At 51.8% G+C, this 19,815-nt stretch overlaps 2 protein-coding genes across 7 annotated transcripts; one reads left to right on the top strand and one right to left on the bottom strand.

The window, feature by feature from the left end:
* Positions 1 to 5,212: 5,212 nt before the first annotated feature.
* dyrk2 (dual-specificity tyrosine-(Y)-phosphorylation regulated kinase 2) lies at positions 5,213 to 11,744 on the bottom strand. 4 transcript variants are annotated; one of them, XM_061807499.1, is made up of 7 exons: positions 11,519 to 11,721; positions 9,143 to 9,246; positions 8,074 to 8,386; positions 7,841 to 8,004; positions 7,172 to 7,561; positions 6,499 to 6,589; positions 5,213 to 6,431 (listed from the first exon to the last, which is right to left on the bottom strand). In XM_061807499.1, exons 1-7 carry the CDS (start codon positions 11,556 to 11,558, stop codon positions 5,809 to 5,811), a joined length of 1,725 nt encoding a protein of 574 aa, XP_061663483.1. In that variant the 5' UTR covers positions 11,559 to 11,721; the 3' UTR covers positions 5,213 to 5,808. The 4 variants fall into 4 exon arrangements, with proteins under 4 accessions (XP_061663483.1, XP_061663482.1, XP_061663481.1 ...); XM_061807498.1 differs by having other exon boundaries at positions 7,841 to 8,386; positions 11,519 to 11,744; XM_061807497.1 differs by lacking the exon at positions 11,519 to 11,721 and having other exon boundaries at positions 9,143 to 11,512.
* A 563-nt stretch (positions 11,745 to 12,307) lies between these two features.
* Positions 12,308 to 19,793, top strand: LOC133493762 (F-box only protein 15-like). 3 transcript variants are annotated; one of them, XM_061807506.1, is made up of 10 exons: positions 12,308 to 12,441; positions 12,603 to 12,692; positions 14,255 to 14,359; positions 14,435 to 14,662; positions 15,210 to 15,525; positions 16,029 to 16,111; positions 16,303 to 16,433; positions 16,514 to 16,635; positions 16,778 to 17,013; positions 19,562 to 19,793. In XM_061807506.1, exons 1-10 carry the CDS (start codon positions 12,350 to 12,352, stop codon positions 19,632 to 19,634), a joined length of 1,476 nt encoding a protein of 491 aa, XP_061663490.1. In that variant the 5' UTR covers positions 12,308 to 12,349; the 3' UTR covers positions 19,635 to 19,793. The 3 variants fall into 3 exon arrangements, with proteins under 3 accessions (XP_061663490.1, XP_061663491.1, XP_061663492.1); XM_061807507.1 differs by lacking the exon at positions 19,562 to 19,793 and adding an exon at positions 18,357 to 19,191; XM_061807508.1 differs by lacking the exon at positions 19,562 to 19,793 and having other exon boundaries at positions 16,725 to 16,939.
* Positions 19,794 to 19,815: the final 22 nt, after the last annotated feature.

The following is a 19,815-nucleotide window of genomic DNA, read 5'->3' as shown; positions in this document are numbered from 1 at the left end:
AAAAGGTCATGACAGAAGTTTCTTTTTGAAGCCTTTTCAACCGCTACGCGCACTGTGAACGTTTCCCGCTCGAGCCGCCGACGACAGTCAGCGCGAATCTTTTAACGCATCTTTTTTCAACCACTGAAAATATTTTGATGGTGAAAAAAAACGGAACGTGTACATATAAATTTGTTTGCCTCCTAAAAATGCTTTTTTGTGAGCAACGAGTCCACATGTCAAAAGTACGCTCGTCTGCTTCCCGGCTAGAGCGCAGGTACCCTTGAGCAAGGCAACCGTCTCCGCCCTCCCCGGTTTGGAAGGCCTTCAGCATGACCTGCACGCGGACTCCGCGGCCATCTTGAGTTCCCCAAGAACTGATTGAGTTGGAGGATTTGGTTGATTTTGTCAATCCACGTTGGAAATGCGTTCACTGAATTTTTGACGCGATGTCGGACACGCACCTGAGCCAAGTGAACCCCCCCAAAAAAAAAACAAGGCAGAAGAAGAAGAAGAAGCCGATAAATATATTGTGACCCGCAGTCGCGTCCTCCTCGCATTGGGATTCGTGACCAAATAACAAGGTTGTTGTTGTTGTTGTTGTTGTTTTGTGCCCGGGACGCTCATGAAGGAAGTTCCAAGCAGGTCAGGGGTCAGGCTGCAACGTCGGGTGCGTTCCCGTCCGCTAGGTGGCAGCGCGCCATTTCTCCTCACGGCTTCAGGACTCGTTAACGCGTCACTTCCGCCACCCCAAACGCTCAACTTTTTTTTTTGCGGTGAGTCCAAAATACTTTGATCTCCTTCTGAACGTTTCAAGAACTTTCGTGCTACGAATCGTCACGTGACCGTCGTGCTGTCAATGAAGTTCGGCCGTCAGAGTCGGTGAAAACGCGTCGCTGTGTGCGCAAAACCTTTTTTTTTTTTTTTTGCCCAAAGTGGAAGGCAAACGGAGCTGCGGCGAAGGCTCGTTTGCATGTCGAGCGACATGAAGACACTTGCTGGAAATAAACCGAAACCGAACCCGAACCCTCATCGTTATTTTTAGGAAGAAGCCGGCTCATCCCCCGGTGAGTGGCCGAGTCCAAATTCAACAAATGTCAGGCAAAAGCTTTCGTGGGAAATTCAGAAATGATGCTTTCATTTTTTTTTTTTTTTTTTTTTAAATGGCTTAAAAGCCCTTTTTAAAAAAAAAAAAAAATTATATATTATGTGTTCATTTTTTTTCCTCAAGAATCATACTAATTGATTTAGTATCCAACCGTCCATTTTCTGAGCCACTTATCCTCACGAGGGTCACGGGAGCGCTGGAGCCTATCCCAGCTGTCGACGGAGGCGAGCCACGCCCCGAACCGGTCGCCGGCCGATCGCGGGGCACTCGGAGACAGACGGCAGTCGCCCCGAGCGTCCAATTAATTTTTCCTGTATTTGGGATGCGGGAGGAAAGCGGCGCGCTCCTAAATTAAAGTTAATTTGAGTCAAATATTACTTATTAGGCAGGACAGCGGCTCAGCCGGAAAGGGTTAGCTGGCCTCACAGTTCTGAGGTCGCGGGTTCGATGCCGGCCCTTCCCGTGTGGAGTTTGCATGTTCTCCCCGTGGCTGCGTGGCTTTTCTCCGGGTTCCTCCCACATCGCAAAAACACGACAAATTAATTGGCCTGTCGTCTTGTCTCCGGTGTGCCCCCGTGATGGGCTGGCGACAGGTTCGGGGCGTGCCCCGCCTCCTCCTGCGCGTTGACAGCTCTCCCGCAAATGGATGAATGGATATTACATATTTCAATCAACTTGGACTACATATGTTTTTCTAACCTCATCACTACAGTTTTTTTAAGATATAATTTGCGTGAAAATAATTTTTGGTTTGAAAGAATACAAGGCTTTTCTCTTTTTTCATGTTGATTGCAATCAATCATTTTAATTAAGCAATTTGATGGGGGGGGGGCGTAAAAAACCCATCCGAGATCTGTTAGCTGGTCACCGTGACAACAGAGTCGGCGGCTTGCAGATTTCCTGCCCGGCAACTGAGTTGTCATCGTCTAGGCAACAGGGGCCATTCACTCATTCATTCGATTGCGCACACAGTCCCATGTGGCCAATAATAGACTTTTATTAATAAGATTCATATTTCACCACAGTAAAAAGTAACAAAGGCTGACTAAAAAAAAAAAAAAAAAAGTGCACGCGCGCGCCGTACACTTCTGTGCGTACAGTACGTCATAAAACTGGCCCGGCCGCAGCATTTATTTGTCCGCACGACATCATACATACGCGTCAAAAACTACAAACGCTACACAAAGACGGCGTAGCTTCCGGGGGCATCTGTCTGGAACAGGCGCGCCAGCTGCGCTCAACACGTAGCATTTGTCACGCTAGCGAGTGCTTGCGCGACTGCCGCCTTTGGCAACTCGGGTCGGATTCATTTCGATTTCTCGTTCGGAAGCGAGTTAGCCGCTAGCTCGCCGGCCCGGTTGGAAAGAAATGCACTTTGGTGGCGGCGTGGACCGATTGCCCTTGGCGCGTTTGTCACGTTGTCGTCATCACAGCTGAGCCAAGTGTGAGGTCCCAAAGAAGCTTCATGCTAACAACGAGCTCAAGTACTCGTCAAAAGCTGCTACTCGCACTCTCTGGGCAGTGTAGGCTAGCGACATCGGAAAGAGAAAACAAACGTCAGTGCATGGGCTAGCTCATGGTCCACGGGCTAGTGTTAGCTTAGCCCTGTTGGAACAAGAACGCTGACGCTCACAGCTAGCTCACGAAGCCGCTGCGTGCCGCTAGTGCAGGGGGTTAGCTTCATTAAGAAACGAACATCAGCGCCGTGGCTAGCATTTTGATACTCGCGGTCGACTCTGTTTAGTTCACCGCTAATCTTGTATAGGGCGACGCTTTGGTCGATTCGATCGAGTGTCCTGGATCACAACCAAGCCGAGTTTTGACGCACCTTAACGATTCTGTTTGTGCAAACGGGGGGGCGCTTCAGCGCTGCTCAAGACCTGCTGCTTGGAGTCTGTTAGTAGTGGTTGTGACCATCATTGTCGTCGCTAATACAAAACAAAAATCAGTGCAGCAGACAGACTTTTGTGCACAATTAGTCGGCGAGTGTTAGCTTACGCGCGACCAAAACAACACTCGTGCTAACAGCGAGACTGAGCGGTCATCAAACCGTGCGAGTCGCGCCGCTAGCGTCGGGGACGCCCGTGCGGGATAGCGGCTAGCGTTTGGACACTCGTGGCGGATTCGCTGGTGTTGGCTTAGCCCTGCCTGTTGTCATTGGCGACAAGTGACATCAGCTGGCTTTTTCTGCTGTGAAAATTTCCAACGCTTCTTGAATGCATCGTCGTTTCTGTTTGGTGTTGAGATCTTTGAAGGCACAAAAAAGTTTTGCTTTCTCACGGCAGGACGGGGGCGGGGAGTGATATTGCAAAGCAGGTAGTGTGTTCCATGTCACTCACACGTCCTCATTCAAGTATTTGCTGCACATTATGGTCAAGTACAAAGTTCCGCTAATAAATATTCATAAATAATATCACGCGCACGTCTTCATCGGGCGCTCACTTGTGGTGCGATTTTTATGAAGTGATTTTTTTTTTTTTTTTTTCCCAGTAGACACCCTCGCGCACAAAGTTCGAAAAAGAAAAATGGCTTTAAATGGAGGACGCCCTCACAGCGGGTGTCATCCTTTTTTTTTTTTTTTGGGGGGGGGGGGCCGGGGGAGACTGTAAACAGCTGGAGCCGAATTGGCAGTATTTGCAAAATATGAAGCACGTGAGGATTCCTGAATTGAGCTCTGCCGAGAAAAGAAGTCAAACAGCAACTCAAATCCAAACGTTTTGCACTCGGGCGGAGCGTGAAAACGATTGCGGCCGACGGGCGAGTTTCCGCCACCGACCTCGTTCCCTGCATGTGTCCTTTGACCTGTAGCGCCAAAGACGCCTTTTGGAAAATCAATTCGGCGAAGGCGCCAGCCACGTCGTGTCGCAATGCACCAGAGGGGGCTGCGGTGAGGCAGCCATTTTGCATTCCCAAAGTAGGAGTTATGAACGTTCGCCATTTTGATTTTTGCTAGCTTTTGTTTCCATCGCCCCAGTTTTGGTGCATTTGTAAGATACAATAATAGCAATCAAGGCTTTCAATTCCACAATTTCGATTTCTGTTGAATCTTTATTGGGGGAGGGGGGCACATTGCTACACCTTTAGACCTGGACCTTTCCGACCAATCACTCGTACAATAATAGCCAATCAGATCGCCGCATCGTCTTGACACGCCCATGCCGCCGTGTTGTCCCACAAGCAATACTGCTTGTCAGTAGTGTGCGCTTGGAAAACTTCATGTTACAAAGAAAATGGTCCTCAGATGCGCTTGAGGAACGTGCAATTCTGATGAAAGCTATCCGGCTCGCTTGATTAATGTTCCAAAGCCTAAAACACAGTCGAGGAAGTGTCGACGCTGGATTAAGGCTCGCGGAAGAGCGCGCGTACAGCTAAATGTGAACAGTATCGACAAATACAAGGCGGTATGGGAGGGAGAAGTATCTTCTCGGAGTTTGATTGAATTATCATCAGTGCGGGAGAGCAACTTTCACTTTGTTAGCGTATCACTGAGCTGCCGAATGAAGCGTGTCATGTTTTATGGCGAAGAGTCGGATTAGTGATACGTAAAAGCGCCATGTCGTGCACGAAATTTGCCGATTTGGATCACATTGGACGCACTGGCTTCCATTACGAGCCAAGTTGAACTTTTTCATGTGGTGGCTACGATACTGACAAGAGTTCATCACCACTGTTTGAATGCGCTTGTAGAAAATGGAACCTGACTCGCAACGATCTGACTCGTCAAGTCAAAAGTACGATTCCGCTATTTATATCCTGTGAGGAGTCGAACCCGCTCCGTCCAAAATCTTCATTTGGCGTACACATCCTCGCGTGAAAGGGTTCAGACCCCTCTCGGACAAGTCTGCGACGCATTTGGCAAAAAAACGTAGCCCGATATTATCTGGAATACGCGATCGAGAATCCACTTCAAACCTGTTCTGTTCGGTCGCCATTTTGGAAGCTTGCGGGACATGGCGACTGGAGCTAAGGGGGCGGAGCTTAAGATGGTCAGTCGGAAAGGTCCATTGCAAAACGTTCCTTGAGTGGACATTCTGAAGTTCATCCGCCAATCAGAGTAACCCCGACGTAATTCCGAAGGACGGCGATTTCCATTTGACTTGTTTTGGCAGGCAAGCGCGGACGCCACCTGAACCCCCGTCCGTTGGCGGGCAGTGTTAGCAAAGTGAGGCAATTGTGCGCGTTTTGCGCGAGAGCGTCCGACCTGAATTCACCTCGGAAAAGAGTCAGTTGGCGTCGCATGATGCGCGTCGCACGCAAAGAAGCGTCTTTTTTTTTTGTTTGTTAGCATGGCGCTAACCGAGCAACGCACACAACGTAAGACTTGTCTGCTCGGCTAGCTGGCTCATCGCTCGATGGCGTTCGTAGCTGGTGGCTAACGCTTCCCGACGCGCACGAGCGTGCCGGGAGCTACATACTGCGGGCGCACAGCTAATTAGCGAGCGTCATCTCCCGGATAAAAACGAGTCGATCGGATGGTTTGAAACTTTTGAGTGTTGAAACGTGATGTGCGAAAAGATGAAAAGAGCCTTGTTCCCTCAGTCAGCACCATCGTGTCGATTGTCTGTGCGACTCTGCCGGAGGAGCCCGCCCGAACGCGCCACTTCGCGGCGGCGGCAGCGAGGGCCTTTCCCGTCGGACCTGAACGCACCCCGGCCGGCTTCGAGCCAAGCGACGTCGCGTCTGCGAGCTGGCGATGGGTTCGGGCGGGGGCGCGCTCACTTTCAGCTTACCAGTTTGGGCAGGACCGTCCGGGTTTGGAGGTTCCCGTTGGCGTCCGTGACGGGCGGCAGATTGGTCCTGGTTTTCGCCGAGGGGGCCGAGAGCTTGGAGACGGAGGTGACGGCGCCCTCGGCGGGGGGCGCCCGTTTGGACGAGGCCGTCTTGTCCGCGGCGGTCCCGGTGGGCGGTTTGGGGAGTCGCCTCCTCAGCCAGGGGTGGCGCAGCGCCTGGCTGGGCGTCATCCTGACGGCGGGGTCCCATTCCAGACACTGTTTGATGAAGTCCAGGAAGAGCGGGTCGTCGCAGCCCTTGAGGGCGGCGCTCCAGTCCTTGCTGCACGGCGGCCCTCGCAGCTTCCCGCGCCGCGAGCGGCCGCCGTGGAGCGCGGCGGTGCCGTCGGCCAACGTGGCGACGGTGCAGTAGCGCGGGTAGCCTTTGGACGACACGAAGTTCTTGGCCCGCTTGGAGGCGTCCAGGAGCTTCTGGCCGGGCATCCCCAGGAGCTCGATGATGCACGCCAGCTGGTCGCCTTCGTCCTCGCCGGGGAGCAGCGGGCATCCCGTCAGGAGCTCGGCCAGGATGCAGCCCAGGGACCACATGTCGATGGGCATCCCGTACCTGGAACCTGCGACGGCCAGACCGCGGCGGGTCACCCACCCGGCGCTAACGCTTTGCCGGTGTCCGCGTCTTACCTAGGATGACTTCCGGCGCTCGGTAGAACCTGGACTGAATGTACGTGTAGACTCTCTGATGTTCGTAACAGCTGGAGCCAAAGTCGATCACCTGACAGACGGACAGACACCTGGCGTGAGCGCCCCCGAGCGGACAGGCCGCGACAGCTTTTCTTTCCCTTGCAACGTTTGCTCGCGGCGACGCCATCTGCGGAACAACACGGATCGGCCACGTCGTGTGTGCGCTCGCCGCTAACAAATCGAGGAAAGTTTTGTTTGTGTGTTTGATCGATGGCTTGTAAACTCATTGGAATTTTCTCTCAATGTGATTGGCTGCCACGACCCTTTGGTAAATCGGCAACATTTGACACGAGTTAACCCTGATCCTCATTTATAAGGCGCTGCGTTGACTTCTGATTCGTTTTGGGGGAAGATGCACACGCGTGAGAAAGTAGGGAAGGCGTCGGTGACTTTTTCCTTCCTAAAAGGCGAGACCCGAGCACCCCGAGGGGTCAGTCCCCCTCTTTTGCTCACTTGAAAAGTGGGTGGCGTCAAACTAAAGCTGCTCCGTCCAGACTTGTCGAACGCATTTCGAAATAAAAGCTGAGATTCTGACGTCTTGCTCATCTTTTGTAGCGAAAGCCAAGATGTCTGCGGGTGGGCACCAAAAGGTTCCAAGACTTTTGCCGCTCACCTTGATCCCGCTGCGTCCCTGCTGCTTGAGCAGGATGTTCTCCGGCTTCAGGTCGCAGTGGATGATGCGGTTCTTGTGCAGCGAGTCCAGACACTGCAGGATGGAGTGCGCGAACTTGCGCACCAGCGGCAGACTGAAGCCCTGGAACTTGTTCTTCTTGATCAGCTCGTACAGGTTCATGCTGAGCAGCTCGAAGGTCATGCAGATGTGGTTGCGGAAGGTGAAGTTCTCCAGCATGTGGATGACGTTCATGCCGGAGTCCTTGTCCTGCTTCCTCAGGTGCTCCAGGATTCGGATCTCCTCGGCCGCCTGCCGGTGGAAGCGCTTCTCGTTGCGCACCATCTTCAGCGCCACGTGCGTCTGGCTCTTGTGGTCGAATGCCTTCACCACCTGCCGGGTGGGGGGGTGAAACAGCAACTAAGCGAGGATAGCAAACGAGTCTCCTCGAAGCTTTGGGTGATGACCCTTTTTTTTTTTTTTTTTTATTGAGCGATGTCAGTGTGGTGTTGTGGCGTGGCAGCCCGGCCGGCTTCATCGTGTGATGTGGTGAGCGTGACGTCAGTTTATAACGCGATGTCGTCACGACAACGTAGCGATAGCGCCAGTGTGGCACGACAGACCCAGAAGAAGAAGACGAAAAAAAAAAAAAAGCGCCGGCTGCGCTCGTACCTGCCCGAAGCTGCCCTTGCCGATCACCTTGAGGACTTCGTACCGGTACGCGATTTGGTCGTGCGGTACTTGGATGTAGGAACCCTGCTCGTCGTCGTAGCCGCAGTTGTTGGCCCCCCCAAGGACCCCCGACCTCTTCTTTGCATTGGGCCCCACAAAATAAACTAGATGGAGACGACATCGAGCGTGAGAGACGTGGCGGTGAGCTGACCGTTCTGCCGACGACGACTCACCCTCTGGGTAGCTAAACACCTCGTGGTGTTCGAAGGAGGACATCTTGGACATGAACTGCTTCATGGCCTGCTCCGGCGTGGAGGCGGACGACTTGTGGGCCGCGCGGCCGTGGTGCGTCGGGTCGGGGGCGGCCGCGGCGTGGCGCTCCGGCAGAGGCGGGCCCGACCGGACGGGGGCGAGCGGCGTCAGGCCGTTGGGCTGCCCGCTCAGATGCGGGCGCTTGACTCCGTTGTCGTCGAACAGCTGCGTGATGTGTACCTGAGACTGAGACGCCAGCTGCACGCCCTCCGACATGGCCGCTTTGGCGCCACCCTGTTGGGGGCAGGGGGGTCGTACTTTTGATTTCAAGTTGAATTTGTTCAGCGACTCGAAACAAATGAAATCAACTCGTATCCCATTCATTTGTTCCAGTCAACACACACACACACACACACACACTACAGTGTTCTTTTTAAGAAAGAAAAATGAATGACGAAAAACTTTTTCAAATGTCATTTCTAAATGAGTTTGTATTGGTGTGTTGGACGTCTGCATTTCAGTCAGGATCTCGAGTCCGCTTGGCCATTAAGTCTGTGCGTGAGCCTCTGGCCGTGAGTCGGGGCCTACAGCAGCTCAATTCTCATTCTGCATTTGTTTTGAACTCGTTTACGGAGGAGGACCGACTCCTTGCCCGCGCGACTCTCAGCTCGTCGTATCGGCTGAAAAACATTCCCACCAAAATAATGAGAAAAAGCCAAACGTGTGCCCGGCCGGGTATTATCATGTCAGTTTTGCCGACGTAATATATTGCAGGGTGACAAAAGCTGCTCGTCTTTTTTTGTTTCTTCCAATGTCGTGCAGTCCGAGTCACGACTTGGGGAACCAAAAAATGGGGAATGCGGGTTTACCAGTTCAAAATTGGACAAAGACGTGAGGTGCGCACAAAGGCACCAGCGCTGTCCGTGATTCAGTCCTGGTCGCCACGGTGACGGCACACCTGGGTCCCCTTCGATAACAGCGTGCACTTCAAAAAGCTCTCGCCGCGTTTGCGGCTATTCTTAGCGAAAGCTGCCGGTCGCTCGTACGCACCGTCAGCGGGTTGAGGTTGTTGTTGCGCAGGGGCGGCAGCGTGACGGGCGACGTAGTCAGGCAGCCGCCGTGACCGGGAGAGAAGACCGGCTCGCCCGCTTTGCCTGCCAGGACAAAAAGGAAACAAAACAAAACCCCCAGCCCGACACGTATTAATTGACAAATAACTTGGCTTGGGACCAACAAGTGCAGACGGCTGCTTTTCACATCACGGGTGTGCAAACTACACCCCCCCCCCCCCCCAACGATCACCCACATTGCCGCCATTTTGACCCGGGCCACACGTATTTGCCGCAAAGCGCTTGAGTGTCCGTGCGGGGCCGACTTTGAAGCCGCCAGATGGTGTGCGGCGCTTTAATCTGAAGGCGGAGCATAATCCTGCTCATGAGGGCAACCTTCAAGTTTACCTTCAAGTCCCGCGAATCACGCAATCAATCGGTAATAATAGTGTGTGTGTGTGTGTGTGTGTGTGTGTGGTGCGTCCGTTTGTCCGTCCGTCCCCCCCCCCAGTTAACACTGCCGGTGCTTTTGGTAAACAGCTGTCTGGTTAGTGTCAGCAGTTGCACGAGCGCTACAACCAACCATTATTTTAATAAATTTAATAATCTCTCAATGATGCCCGTTAATTTGCTCATTAATTGTTGAAGCTCGCCAACGGGGTGACGATGTGCCCTTTGACCCGTGGAATCAAAAATAAATAAATGAGCCCGATTCCCGAGCTCTTTAAACTTGCCGAACGACCACGATGCGTTTGCGTTACTCGCTCCACGCAAACGAAAGAGCAGCGGCGAGTTTGCATCGGTGAACCCGACACCGACGCGCTGGGAATGCCAAAGCGGCGGCGAGCACGCTCGGCATCCCGCCGGACAGGACGAGTGGGAAAATGTAGCTGGGCGCGCGCGCTGCAAGCAGACGGGCGCAAAATGTCCACTTTCCTCGTCGCCGGGCCCCACGGTGTCGTCCTTGGAGAGGGCAAAATGAGCAAGGACGCACAGGAAGTGCAAAACTGCCCATCCGCGAAGACGCTCACGAGGACAAGCGTCGGTTTCAGCGGCTGTCACACGGCAACCAAAATGAAGGCCCGAGGGTGAGGTGTGCTAGCTAACAAGTAGCGTTCTTAGCCCCAGTGACTTCCTGCCACAAAATTACGAGACGTTTTTTTGAAACGACATTGCCGTCAAAGGCAATGACACATTTCATTCCGCACGTCATTCAAACATCTAACTTGATCTGAGTCACTCGTCCATCAAAAAAAAAAAAAAAAAAGTTTCGGGGTGATTTATTTCTTCCATAATCTTAACAAATACGACTAAGACTGCCACACAGCAACAATAAGCAAACGCTTCTGTCAAAATGTTGTGTCGTGTGTTAAGACGAGGTGAAATATGAATAATTCAACTGTTACGAGCTTATTAAGGACATTGGAGAAGTCCAATACAGCAAGTTGAGGATTTGGAATACTTGATTCGGTGGGACATGGAAACATTTCATTTGATCTCAGTCACTTGTCAATCACCAATTTAGCCGCTCGCTGGAGTCGAACCGTGTTATTTTATCCAAAAAGGTGACATTAAGTAGAAACGATGACATGTCGAGCAGAAGTGACCGGTTACGTTGACTCTGACGATCTTATTAGGCACACTGGACGACTATTACACAGTAAATACACAAAAGCAAAAGCCAAAAAACATTGGCAGGAGTGAACGACTCCGTTAATTCCCCGAACAGCTCAGCCCAATGAGAACACCAACAGTAAATAGAAAGTATTAAGTGGCTGCCAATAGGTTTTCAGATGTAAAGGGATTATTTTCACCACTGAGCACGTTGGCTCAGACTGGGTGTGTTTTTCCTCATCGTTGTAACAGCTTCAAAAGCTCAGAATAACTTTATAACTATTATATTACACCACAAGATGAACGTGGATTAGCATTAGCAACAAGCAGCTAGCCGCAGTTAACTGCTTGATCTCCTCGCCCCAGAAAACTGAGCATAAAGTACGACTGGCACGCGAGAGTCGCGTTCGTGTCGAGCTGCGCGAAAGATGGAAACAATTCGCATGAAAATTGTCTGTCAGAACAAAAAGAAGACCCGGCGACTGCGCACGTTAGCCGCTGGTGCTAACAAGAGACTATTTTGATCACTTAGCATGCTAACTAGCTAGCATCTTGCAGCCATACACTTCAGGTTTCTCTCTCTCTCTCTCTCTCTCTCTCTCTCGCTGCTCCCCCCTCCCCCCTTTTTATTCTTTTTTTTTGATCTGCACTGCGAGCTTCGCTTCGCTTCGCTTCGCTTCCATCCCCGAACCGAACCGAACCGAGACGCCTGCCTCGGCCGCGCTCGGGTGCGCTACTCTTGGCTACAGCCGGCTGCGCTCACCCGTCGGGAGGACCGAGGCTCCGGGCTTCTTGGTTAACATGGCGGCCGCTGCTCTCCTCTGGTCCGCGCGCGCGCGCCTGCGCGCACACCCACGCTCGGGGCCTCCTCTGCCTCCTCCTTTTCTTCCTCCTCCTCCTCCTGATCCAATCTCATCAAGTACCGTCGTCGTCGTCGTCGTCGTCGTCAGTCCACTGACTTTTGATCTTTGTCACACAAACGCTCGGAAGGATGATGATGATGATGAATGATGATGTTTGTAAAACTCATTCATGCTAAGGAAAAAAAAAAACAACCCAAAATGAGCCCGCTGACATATTGCTTCGTGTGTGTGTGACTCGTGTAGCCCGTTTGAACTTTCAACTTGATTGTCGTCCCGACTGTCTTCTTCCTTTTTTTTTCGGCTTGTCCCACAGCGCGTCATTTTCGATGAACGCGAGTTGAAGTCGCTGCACTGCTGACGTCACCTAAATCCAAAGAGTCCTCGGGTTTTATCTCCTAACTCATGTGTATATCTGGGGGAGAAAATGTTGCATATTTCTTTCAAAAATATGTGGATTTTTAGAAGAAGAGCTAATTCTGAAAAGTGTGACGGCGTGCACAAGCTTGCGGGTCAGCACCACGTTGAAAAGCCATCTGTGGAGAGATCAAAGAATGGAATTGAAAACGGGATTTTCCGAGTGAGATGATGAATAAAAACAAGCGTCGCAGAATTTCTGCAGCACCGTCGTGGAAGCGAGCGTCAGTGACGTCACGCGGCCGGCCCCTCTGCTGCCGTCTAGCGGCCGAACCGTTGAGCGGCGGCGGCGGCGTCTTCTTCTTCCCGAGGCGTCCATGGCGACCGCACGTGACAAGTTTGCTGGGCCCGATTTGTCGGAACTGGACTGCTGGTTCCCCGGGGGTCCAGTCGCTCAGCCGAACGACAGGTTCGCCTTTTCACTCTTCACTTTATCTTGGCTTAGTTTGCTTGAGTTTATCTTCTTGTGAGCGCTCTTTTAATTCGACGTGATTGATTGATTGATTGATTTTTATTTGTGTGTGTGTTTTTTTGTTTGTTTTTTTTTTTTTTGGGGGGGGGGGGGGACAGACATCAAGAAACCGGAATAAATGAAAGCAGGGAATGTTTCACCCCAGTCGAGCCCCCCGAGACACCTTCTTTGGAGAGTGTTCTGGACAGGTAGGTTAGCTCGAAGTTAGCCTAACTTCGCCATCATTGTTGTGGTCAACACCTGCGCGGCCTTCTGACTGCCCGTCTGCCATTTTCAGCTCGGTCAAATTAAGCATCAAGTCATGGCAAACGTTCTTCCTTCAAAGTTGATTTCGTTTCCACGACCAAACTTGTACGAGTCTATTTAAGCAAAGCTGATGAATATTTGTAGGGGGCATTTCATACGCAAGCTAAACATCATTAAAAAAATGCTCGAACAAGCATGTAAAGAGAGAAGGCTGTTTACCCAACTTATTTGAAAACATTCATTCAACTTGGGGCTGGCAACTTTTTCCATTTGTGTGCAGCCTAAACGTTAAATGCTGCTGCTGTTTCGGACCAACTATTTTAACCCGAGTCTGACCATCATCTTCGAGCTCTCTTGACTTTTTATTTTCCATCGGCACTTTCATCACGTATGAAGGACATGATAGATACTTTTAGTGATCTAGAGACCAGTAAACAATTCTCAAATTGACTGGGAGCCAAGTATAAAAACTTTAGGATTACAGGAATATGCACAGAGAACCGGGGCAGCGCTATTTGTTTGTTTGGTTTTTTTTTTTTTGGGGGGGGGGCGGATTCCAATTGCCTACTTGAGATAAAAACATAAATGAGCTTCTCTTGGTCTACTTGGCACAAAATTTGGTCAAATAAATGTTTCCCCCTTTGAAACAAATTGAAAGGACCATTATCCACCATTATGTTTTTAATAGAGAGGGAGCACTTCTTGGCCCTTTAAAGCGCACACACTTCACCCAAGTTTCAGTGTGACATTTACCATTTCGGGGGTACCTTTTTAACGTTCTATAAAATGGGTTGTCAATTTGGCACCAGCAAAGAAAAATGTCCTCAAAAAGTAATGCTAAAATCATATTGATTTTTGCATCAATTTCTGACCAATGGATAGATCCCCCACGCAGGGTGCCAAAGCCACGCCTACCAAGATACTGTTGTTGCGCACCCCAAGCTACCGATTAAAATGGCGGCCGCAGTGCGTTATGAGCGATTCATTCGAGCGAATTCCCGATAGTATTTCTGTTTCCTTTGCGCCCATGCGATGAGAAATATCCACAAAGAGTGTCCAGAAAGGCCTGAATGACTTTCAGCAGGGATATAATTCATCATGTCAGTTTCCCCAAACGGGAACGCCGGTTCAAATTTCTGCAACGCGTTGGCCGCACGTCCGTGGCGAAGGAATCGACCACCTCGTGAACTCGTGTTGGACATCGAATGCGATAAGATTTCTGATTGCCTGTCGTAAACATGTCGATTGCACTCGCAATTCAGAGGCTTAAAGTAAACGCGCGCTCTCTTTGTTTGTGGGTAGAGGATGGCTGCTGAAGGCAGCACGGGCGGAGTTCCGACAACGGCGCTCACTGATTGGTCAAAAGTCATTCTCACTGATTGGCCATCCCGTTGGCGATTCGGCTTTTGTGTGAATGGCATCTTCAGCCGTCACGGAATAGTTGTGGCTTTGTCCACGCGGGATTGCCCGACGTCTGTGATTTGTGCGTTTTGATTTTGTGGAGGTTGCCGCCTGAGATCCTGATGACGATCCTGTCCTACTTGGACGCCGCCTCCTTGCTGAGCCTCAGTAAAGTCAACACGGTCTTCCGCCAGCTCGCCAGCGACAAGTAGGTGGCGTGTCCCGCCCGCAGAGCTCGGAACGGGCCCGTTTCCTCGACGTGTCGGCTTTTTTGCCCTCGCAGCGTCGTGTGGTCCAAGATTTACACGGCCAACTTTGCGACGGACCGGAGGATGTATCGCCCCGACGACAGAGTGGGGGAGGAGACGAGAATGCGGGATTCCCCGCCGGGCACCTGGAAGAAGCATTTCCTTTGGAAGATGGGCGGGGAGCATCTCGGCAAGTGGCAGAGGGCGACCAGAGACGTCGACCCCTTCACGGGGATGCCTCAGCGCTTCGGCTCCATCCTCAGGTGAGCGCGATCAAAATTTGCTGTCGGGCCCGAGACGCGCCGTCGGAAGTCTACGAGTAGTCTTGGCCGCCGCCCTAAAACGTGCTGCTCGTCGCTTTTGTTTTCAAAATACGAGAAGAGGGGGTTAAAAAAAAAAAAGCCTCAAACCAGAACCAGCTTTGTGGATTTGCCCTCACCTGTGCTTCCGCTCTGCTATTGCCACAGAAAGCATTTCAGCAAATAGGCTAATTGGCTAACACCAGCGTCGTAGCCCAAATTTCAAAATAAAACTAGTATCCAATCCTCAGTTGCTCCTTTTTGTATCTATCCATCCTTTTTCTGAGCCACTTATCCTCACGAGGGTCGCGGGAGCGCCGGACCCTATCCCAGCTGTCATCGGGCTGGAGGCGGGGCGCGCCCTCAACCGGATGGGACGGAACAGTAACATTTCCAAAAGAGTAGTTGATAGCGCAAATCCCCCCCACCCATCTTTCTCTTCGGAGCAGGCGCCGTGCGATAAACATTTTCATGATTTGTGGGAATTGTTGCGAAAGGACTTTCTGGGCAGGAACATCAACGTGTTGTGGGAGGTGACGCTGGAGGACCGCCTGGGCCGACGGGCGAGCCCGCCGCTGCGCGCGTTCACCGTCTTCAAGACGTCCGTGGCGCTGTCGTGGGGCGGAAGTCGGCTGCTGCGCGACCCGGACGTCGCCTCCATCCGGCTGAGCGCCGTGCACGGGACTCGGCCCCACGCGCCTTGGCGCTCGCTGGTTTGCCGGACGGAGCCGCGGGCCGACGGACGCCTGTCGGGTCGCTTCCTGGGCAGGGACCGGACGGTCCGCGTCGTGTTCTTCCCGCCGGCTTTCGTCGTGGGCTTCCGGAGGGTGAGCGAGCGAGCCAGCGAGCGAGCGTCCTTGTGGGAAAATGTTTTCATCTTTTCTTCTCGGATGCATTTTCGGCATTATTTTCATTCGAACGCTGGCCAATGCGTTGATTATCGTCCCGAGATTTATGATCATGCCAAATGAGGAAAAATTCTGTGCCCCGAATCCGTTTGGTGAGGATCGATCTTTTGCACAGGAGCACTTCATTTTGGTCATTGATTTCATTTAGAAACGAAAATCCACACGATAATGTATCTGTTGAAAGAATTGAATTCATTGTAAATAAGCCCGACGGGCAATTTCATGAACATAATCGCATCCAAATTGTAAATGTCCATTTCAGACAATAGGGGTAAGATTCAAAACGACGGGGAATTATTTGAGTATTTGAACGTAAAAATACAGTTATTGAAATTTGAACGAAGAAAGGGATCTCACCGGCAACGGGAACGTACAAATGTCAAGTTTTCCCTCCTCACCTTGCCGTTTTTGTGCGCTGGCAGGGTCTGAAGGGCGTGGCCTTCGTGACGGTCACCCTGCACTCCAGCAAGCTGCTGGAGAGGGCGCTGCTGGGATCGCCGTTATGGTACGTGATCCCGCCCCGGAATCAGAAGAGAGCCCTCCCCGCTTCCGAGAAATAATGCAAAGTAACGCCTGTGACCTCCTCTTGGCTCGACTTTTCGTTTTTTTGTCCCTGTCCCGGAAGCGAGGAGCGGCATTTCCCTTCCCTTCCCTTTTGAAGGGAAAAAGTGCTAAAACGAACGCGTCCCCCGACAGTCCGTACTGGCAGCCCGAGGAGCCCTGGGGCGCGGACCCGGGCCCGCGCTTGTACACGGTGCACCTAAGCCTGCACGACACCGCCTCCGAGATCACGCCCCCGTACGTCAGCCCGCTCCACTGCAGACCAGGTTGGCGAGTTGCGCCGAGCGCGTCCGCGGCGGCGGCTGACGGCTGACGGCTGACGGCCGTGCGTCTCTGTGCCGTCCAGTCGGGGGCCGCTACCTGGCCGAGCTGCGGCCCGTCCACCTGAACGGCTTTTCCCACTGCTACCCGGTCTTCGAGAACATCCGATTTCTTTGGAAGAGCGACTCGCTGGAAGGTTCCTTGGAGGTAAGACGTCCGTTTTGCCGCTCTGGCCCGAAGGTCTTTTCAAAAAGATGGCAAAAAAATTTTTTTTTTGTTTTTTGTTTTTTTCTGAGCGCTCCCGGCCAGTGCGCACCCAAATGTTAGCCACTATGGTGCGTGGGTGCAGAATTGCTGCGTGATGACGCTGACGGTGCAGGAGGGCTTCGAGGCGCTGTGGTGCGTCAGCGCGCCCGTGCTGGTCGCGGCGGACGACCAGCCTCGGAAAAGCGCCGACGACTGCCAGCGTTACCTGCTGGTCCACGACGACGCCCGCGGCCTGGTGAAGATGACGCTGCTGCGGCTGAAGACGCAGAGGCAGCTGTTGCTGGTTGACCTCCTCTTGAAGGTGTTCAAAAGCCAAACGTAAGCGCCCGCCCGCCCGTCCGTGTCTGTTGGAGTTGGTTTTTGGCACCAAGCGAGCCTTTCTCGAGTTGTCTTTTGACATTTGCCTTTAATAATAAAAGTCCCGCTTGTTGGACCGGCGCTGACGTGACTGAAAAGCGAGCTCGTGTGCGCCCCGGCGGGACTTGACGCGATCGGATTCAAATGAAAAGCAGCTCAACGACCGTTGGTGGGGGGGGGTACCCCGAATCGCTTTAGCCCCCCCCCCACCCCGTGGCCACGTCACATTCGTCGTTTGTCAGAACGTCTTTATTTTCACTGGCTGGTTTGAGCGCTCCTGGCGTTTGAGCGTCACCAAATAAACGTCCACGTCGGGGGTGGGCGAGTCCACTGGACAATTTGCGAGGAGAGGCCAAACCGAAAGGAGCAATTTTTTTGCCCCGTCCTCTAATCACGTTTTTCATTTGCAAATTGGATTTGTCACATTTCCACAAAATGGGAACAAAAACATCCGCGTCACCATTTTCAAATTGAATCAACCAACGTTTACTTTTCGAAGAGTAACATTTATTTGGATTATTTAATATTCATATTTTAAAAAATGAATCTCTTGCATTTCATGTTAAAAAAAAAGAATGCCATCCATCCATTTTGTGCACTGCTTCACCTCACGTGGGTCGCGGGGTAGGGTGCACCCCGAACTGGTCGCCAGCCAATCTCGGGGGACGTAGAAACAAGCCACCGTTGGCGCTCACATTCACACCTACGGGCAATTTAGAGCCTTCAATCAACCGAGCACGCGTGTTTTTGGGTCGTGGTTTCCTCTCACAAAATTGCCCCAAGGTGTAAATGTGAGTGCCAACGGTGGTTTGGTTCTAGGCGCCCCGCGATTGGCTGGCGACCAGTTCGGGGTGTACCTGTAGGGGGTCAACTCCAGCGTGCCCGCGACCCGTGTGCGGGGAAGCACAACAGAACATGAATGAATATTTTTTTTTTTTCTAATTCATCCATTTCAAAAGCTGAACGGGGGGGGGGGGGGGATGGCTGAATGACGGCGCAACAAATATTCCAGGTCGCTCGTCACCTGCTCAGTGGGCGGGGCTGAAAAAGGTCGCCCGCAGCCCGTACTTTGCCCACCCCCGAGCCACGAGAACACGTTTGAAAAGAAAAGTGACTTTGACAGTCATGACAAGTAAAAACGGCAGTTACACAATATTTATACAAGTCGAAACGGCCGAATGGGCGCACGATGACTTCGAAGCTTCTCGGAATGTCTCCCGAACGTCGTCGCGTTTTCAAATTGCTGCAGTGGAACAACGTCGTGAACGCACTCCGACGGATGTTTTTTTTTTTTTTTTTTGTAGCAGGAGTTCTTATTCCATCCTGAATTCTGACGATTAAGGTGGGCCACGGACTTGAAAAAGTTCTCTTGGCGTTCTACAAGCCATTAGTTGAGGGGATAAAAGATGTGAATGTGAGCAAATTTAAAAAAAAAAAAAAAAAACAAAGCGAGAACCAATCAGTCAGTAAGTCAGTCAGGTTGTGACGGGGAGCAGACCGGCCCAAACTCTGAATCAGCAGCGAGCCCGGATAAATTGGAAGGCTCGGCGTCACAAACTGGTCATCGGTCCGAAAAACTGAGCCTTCAAATTGCACCCAAAAGTGACAGAGCTGGAAGTGGTTGTGGTGGCCTGGAGGCCTCACAAAGGTCGAGAAGTCGTCGACCGGTTCTTTGGCGCTGCTCGGGCTCGGCGGGGCTCCTCTTTTGTTCGGGGTCTTGGTGAAGCTTCTCCGGAATGAAACGACGACGACGACAACAACAACAAAATGTCCTCCGTCCGTCGGCACGCCCGCCCCCTCGTCTTATCCGGACGGGCTCGCGACGGCTCCCGCTCGGCGTTCTTTTTGTTTTTGGAGATGACGACGAAGCGCGGGAGGGGCACGTTCACAGCCTGCAAGAAAAACGCCGGGGATTCCGTCAGTTTACGCTTCGTGCGCGCTCATTTTCAAAATGTTCCTTTATGTGAAGATCATAACGGGACAACATTTCAATGACGGGCACCAGAAAAACAAGTGACCGAGCTGTCAGGCCGTTTGCGGGATGATTTTTGTCGCAGATGCCGTTTAACGTAAGATTGGGGAACCGAAAATGTTTCTGTGTGCTATACGTGGTCGTTTTTTTTTTTTGTTTTTTTTTTTTTTCCACACAAAAAACGACGCACTTTTGCAACAATACTTTGAATGTCACATGGAGCTGTGGAGTTTGTTGCAAAAAATATACATGCCACACACAATTACAGTATGTGTATACATTGACGAATATTTTCATGCTCGTCCCGATTATCAATTGCTCAATTCCTGTCTTTGTGTAACAGTATAGCTCTGTGGCAAGCGATTTCTTCTTCCTTGACAATTGTGCTGTGTGAGTTTCAAGAGAAGTACCGAACACTGGGGTTGGAATTTGGGGGGGAAACGGTCTCTTTGTTTTGCCAAGGTTAGAGATTTACACCCAAGTCGAAATAAATACCGGCAAGATGTTAGTTTTTTTTGTTTTTTTTTTTAATTTTAGTCGCGTTCAGTTTGCCGGAGAAGTCGCGTCTCGACTGTCATCCGCGTGGCGCCGAAAGTGGATTTTGCGATGAAGAAGATGGGCCCTGGTATAGAGCCCTGTGGCACACCTGCGGGGAATCTTCAGTAGGGTTAGTTGCTGACGCCTTCTTAAACCCGAGGCCCGAGTGACTAACGGGTGACGGGACGGGTGGGGCGTAAACCCGAGTCATCGTCCCGGCGGCGTGGACTCACTCGTTCAAGTGGGCCGGCGGC

The sequence above is a fragment of the Syngnathoides biaculeatus genome, chromosome 20, assembly GCF_019802595.1.
Source record: "Syngnathoides biaculeatus isolate LvHL_M chromosome 20, ASM1980259v1, whole genome shotgun sequence".
In the NCBI taxonomy this organism is placed as follows: domain Eukaryota; kingdom Metazoa; phylum Chordata; class Actinopteri; order Syngnathiformes; family Syngnathidae; genus Syngnathoides; species Syngnathoides biaculeatus.
Note: the sequence above shows the minus strand (reverse complement) of the source record. Positions and strands in the feature narration are given on the sequence as shown.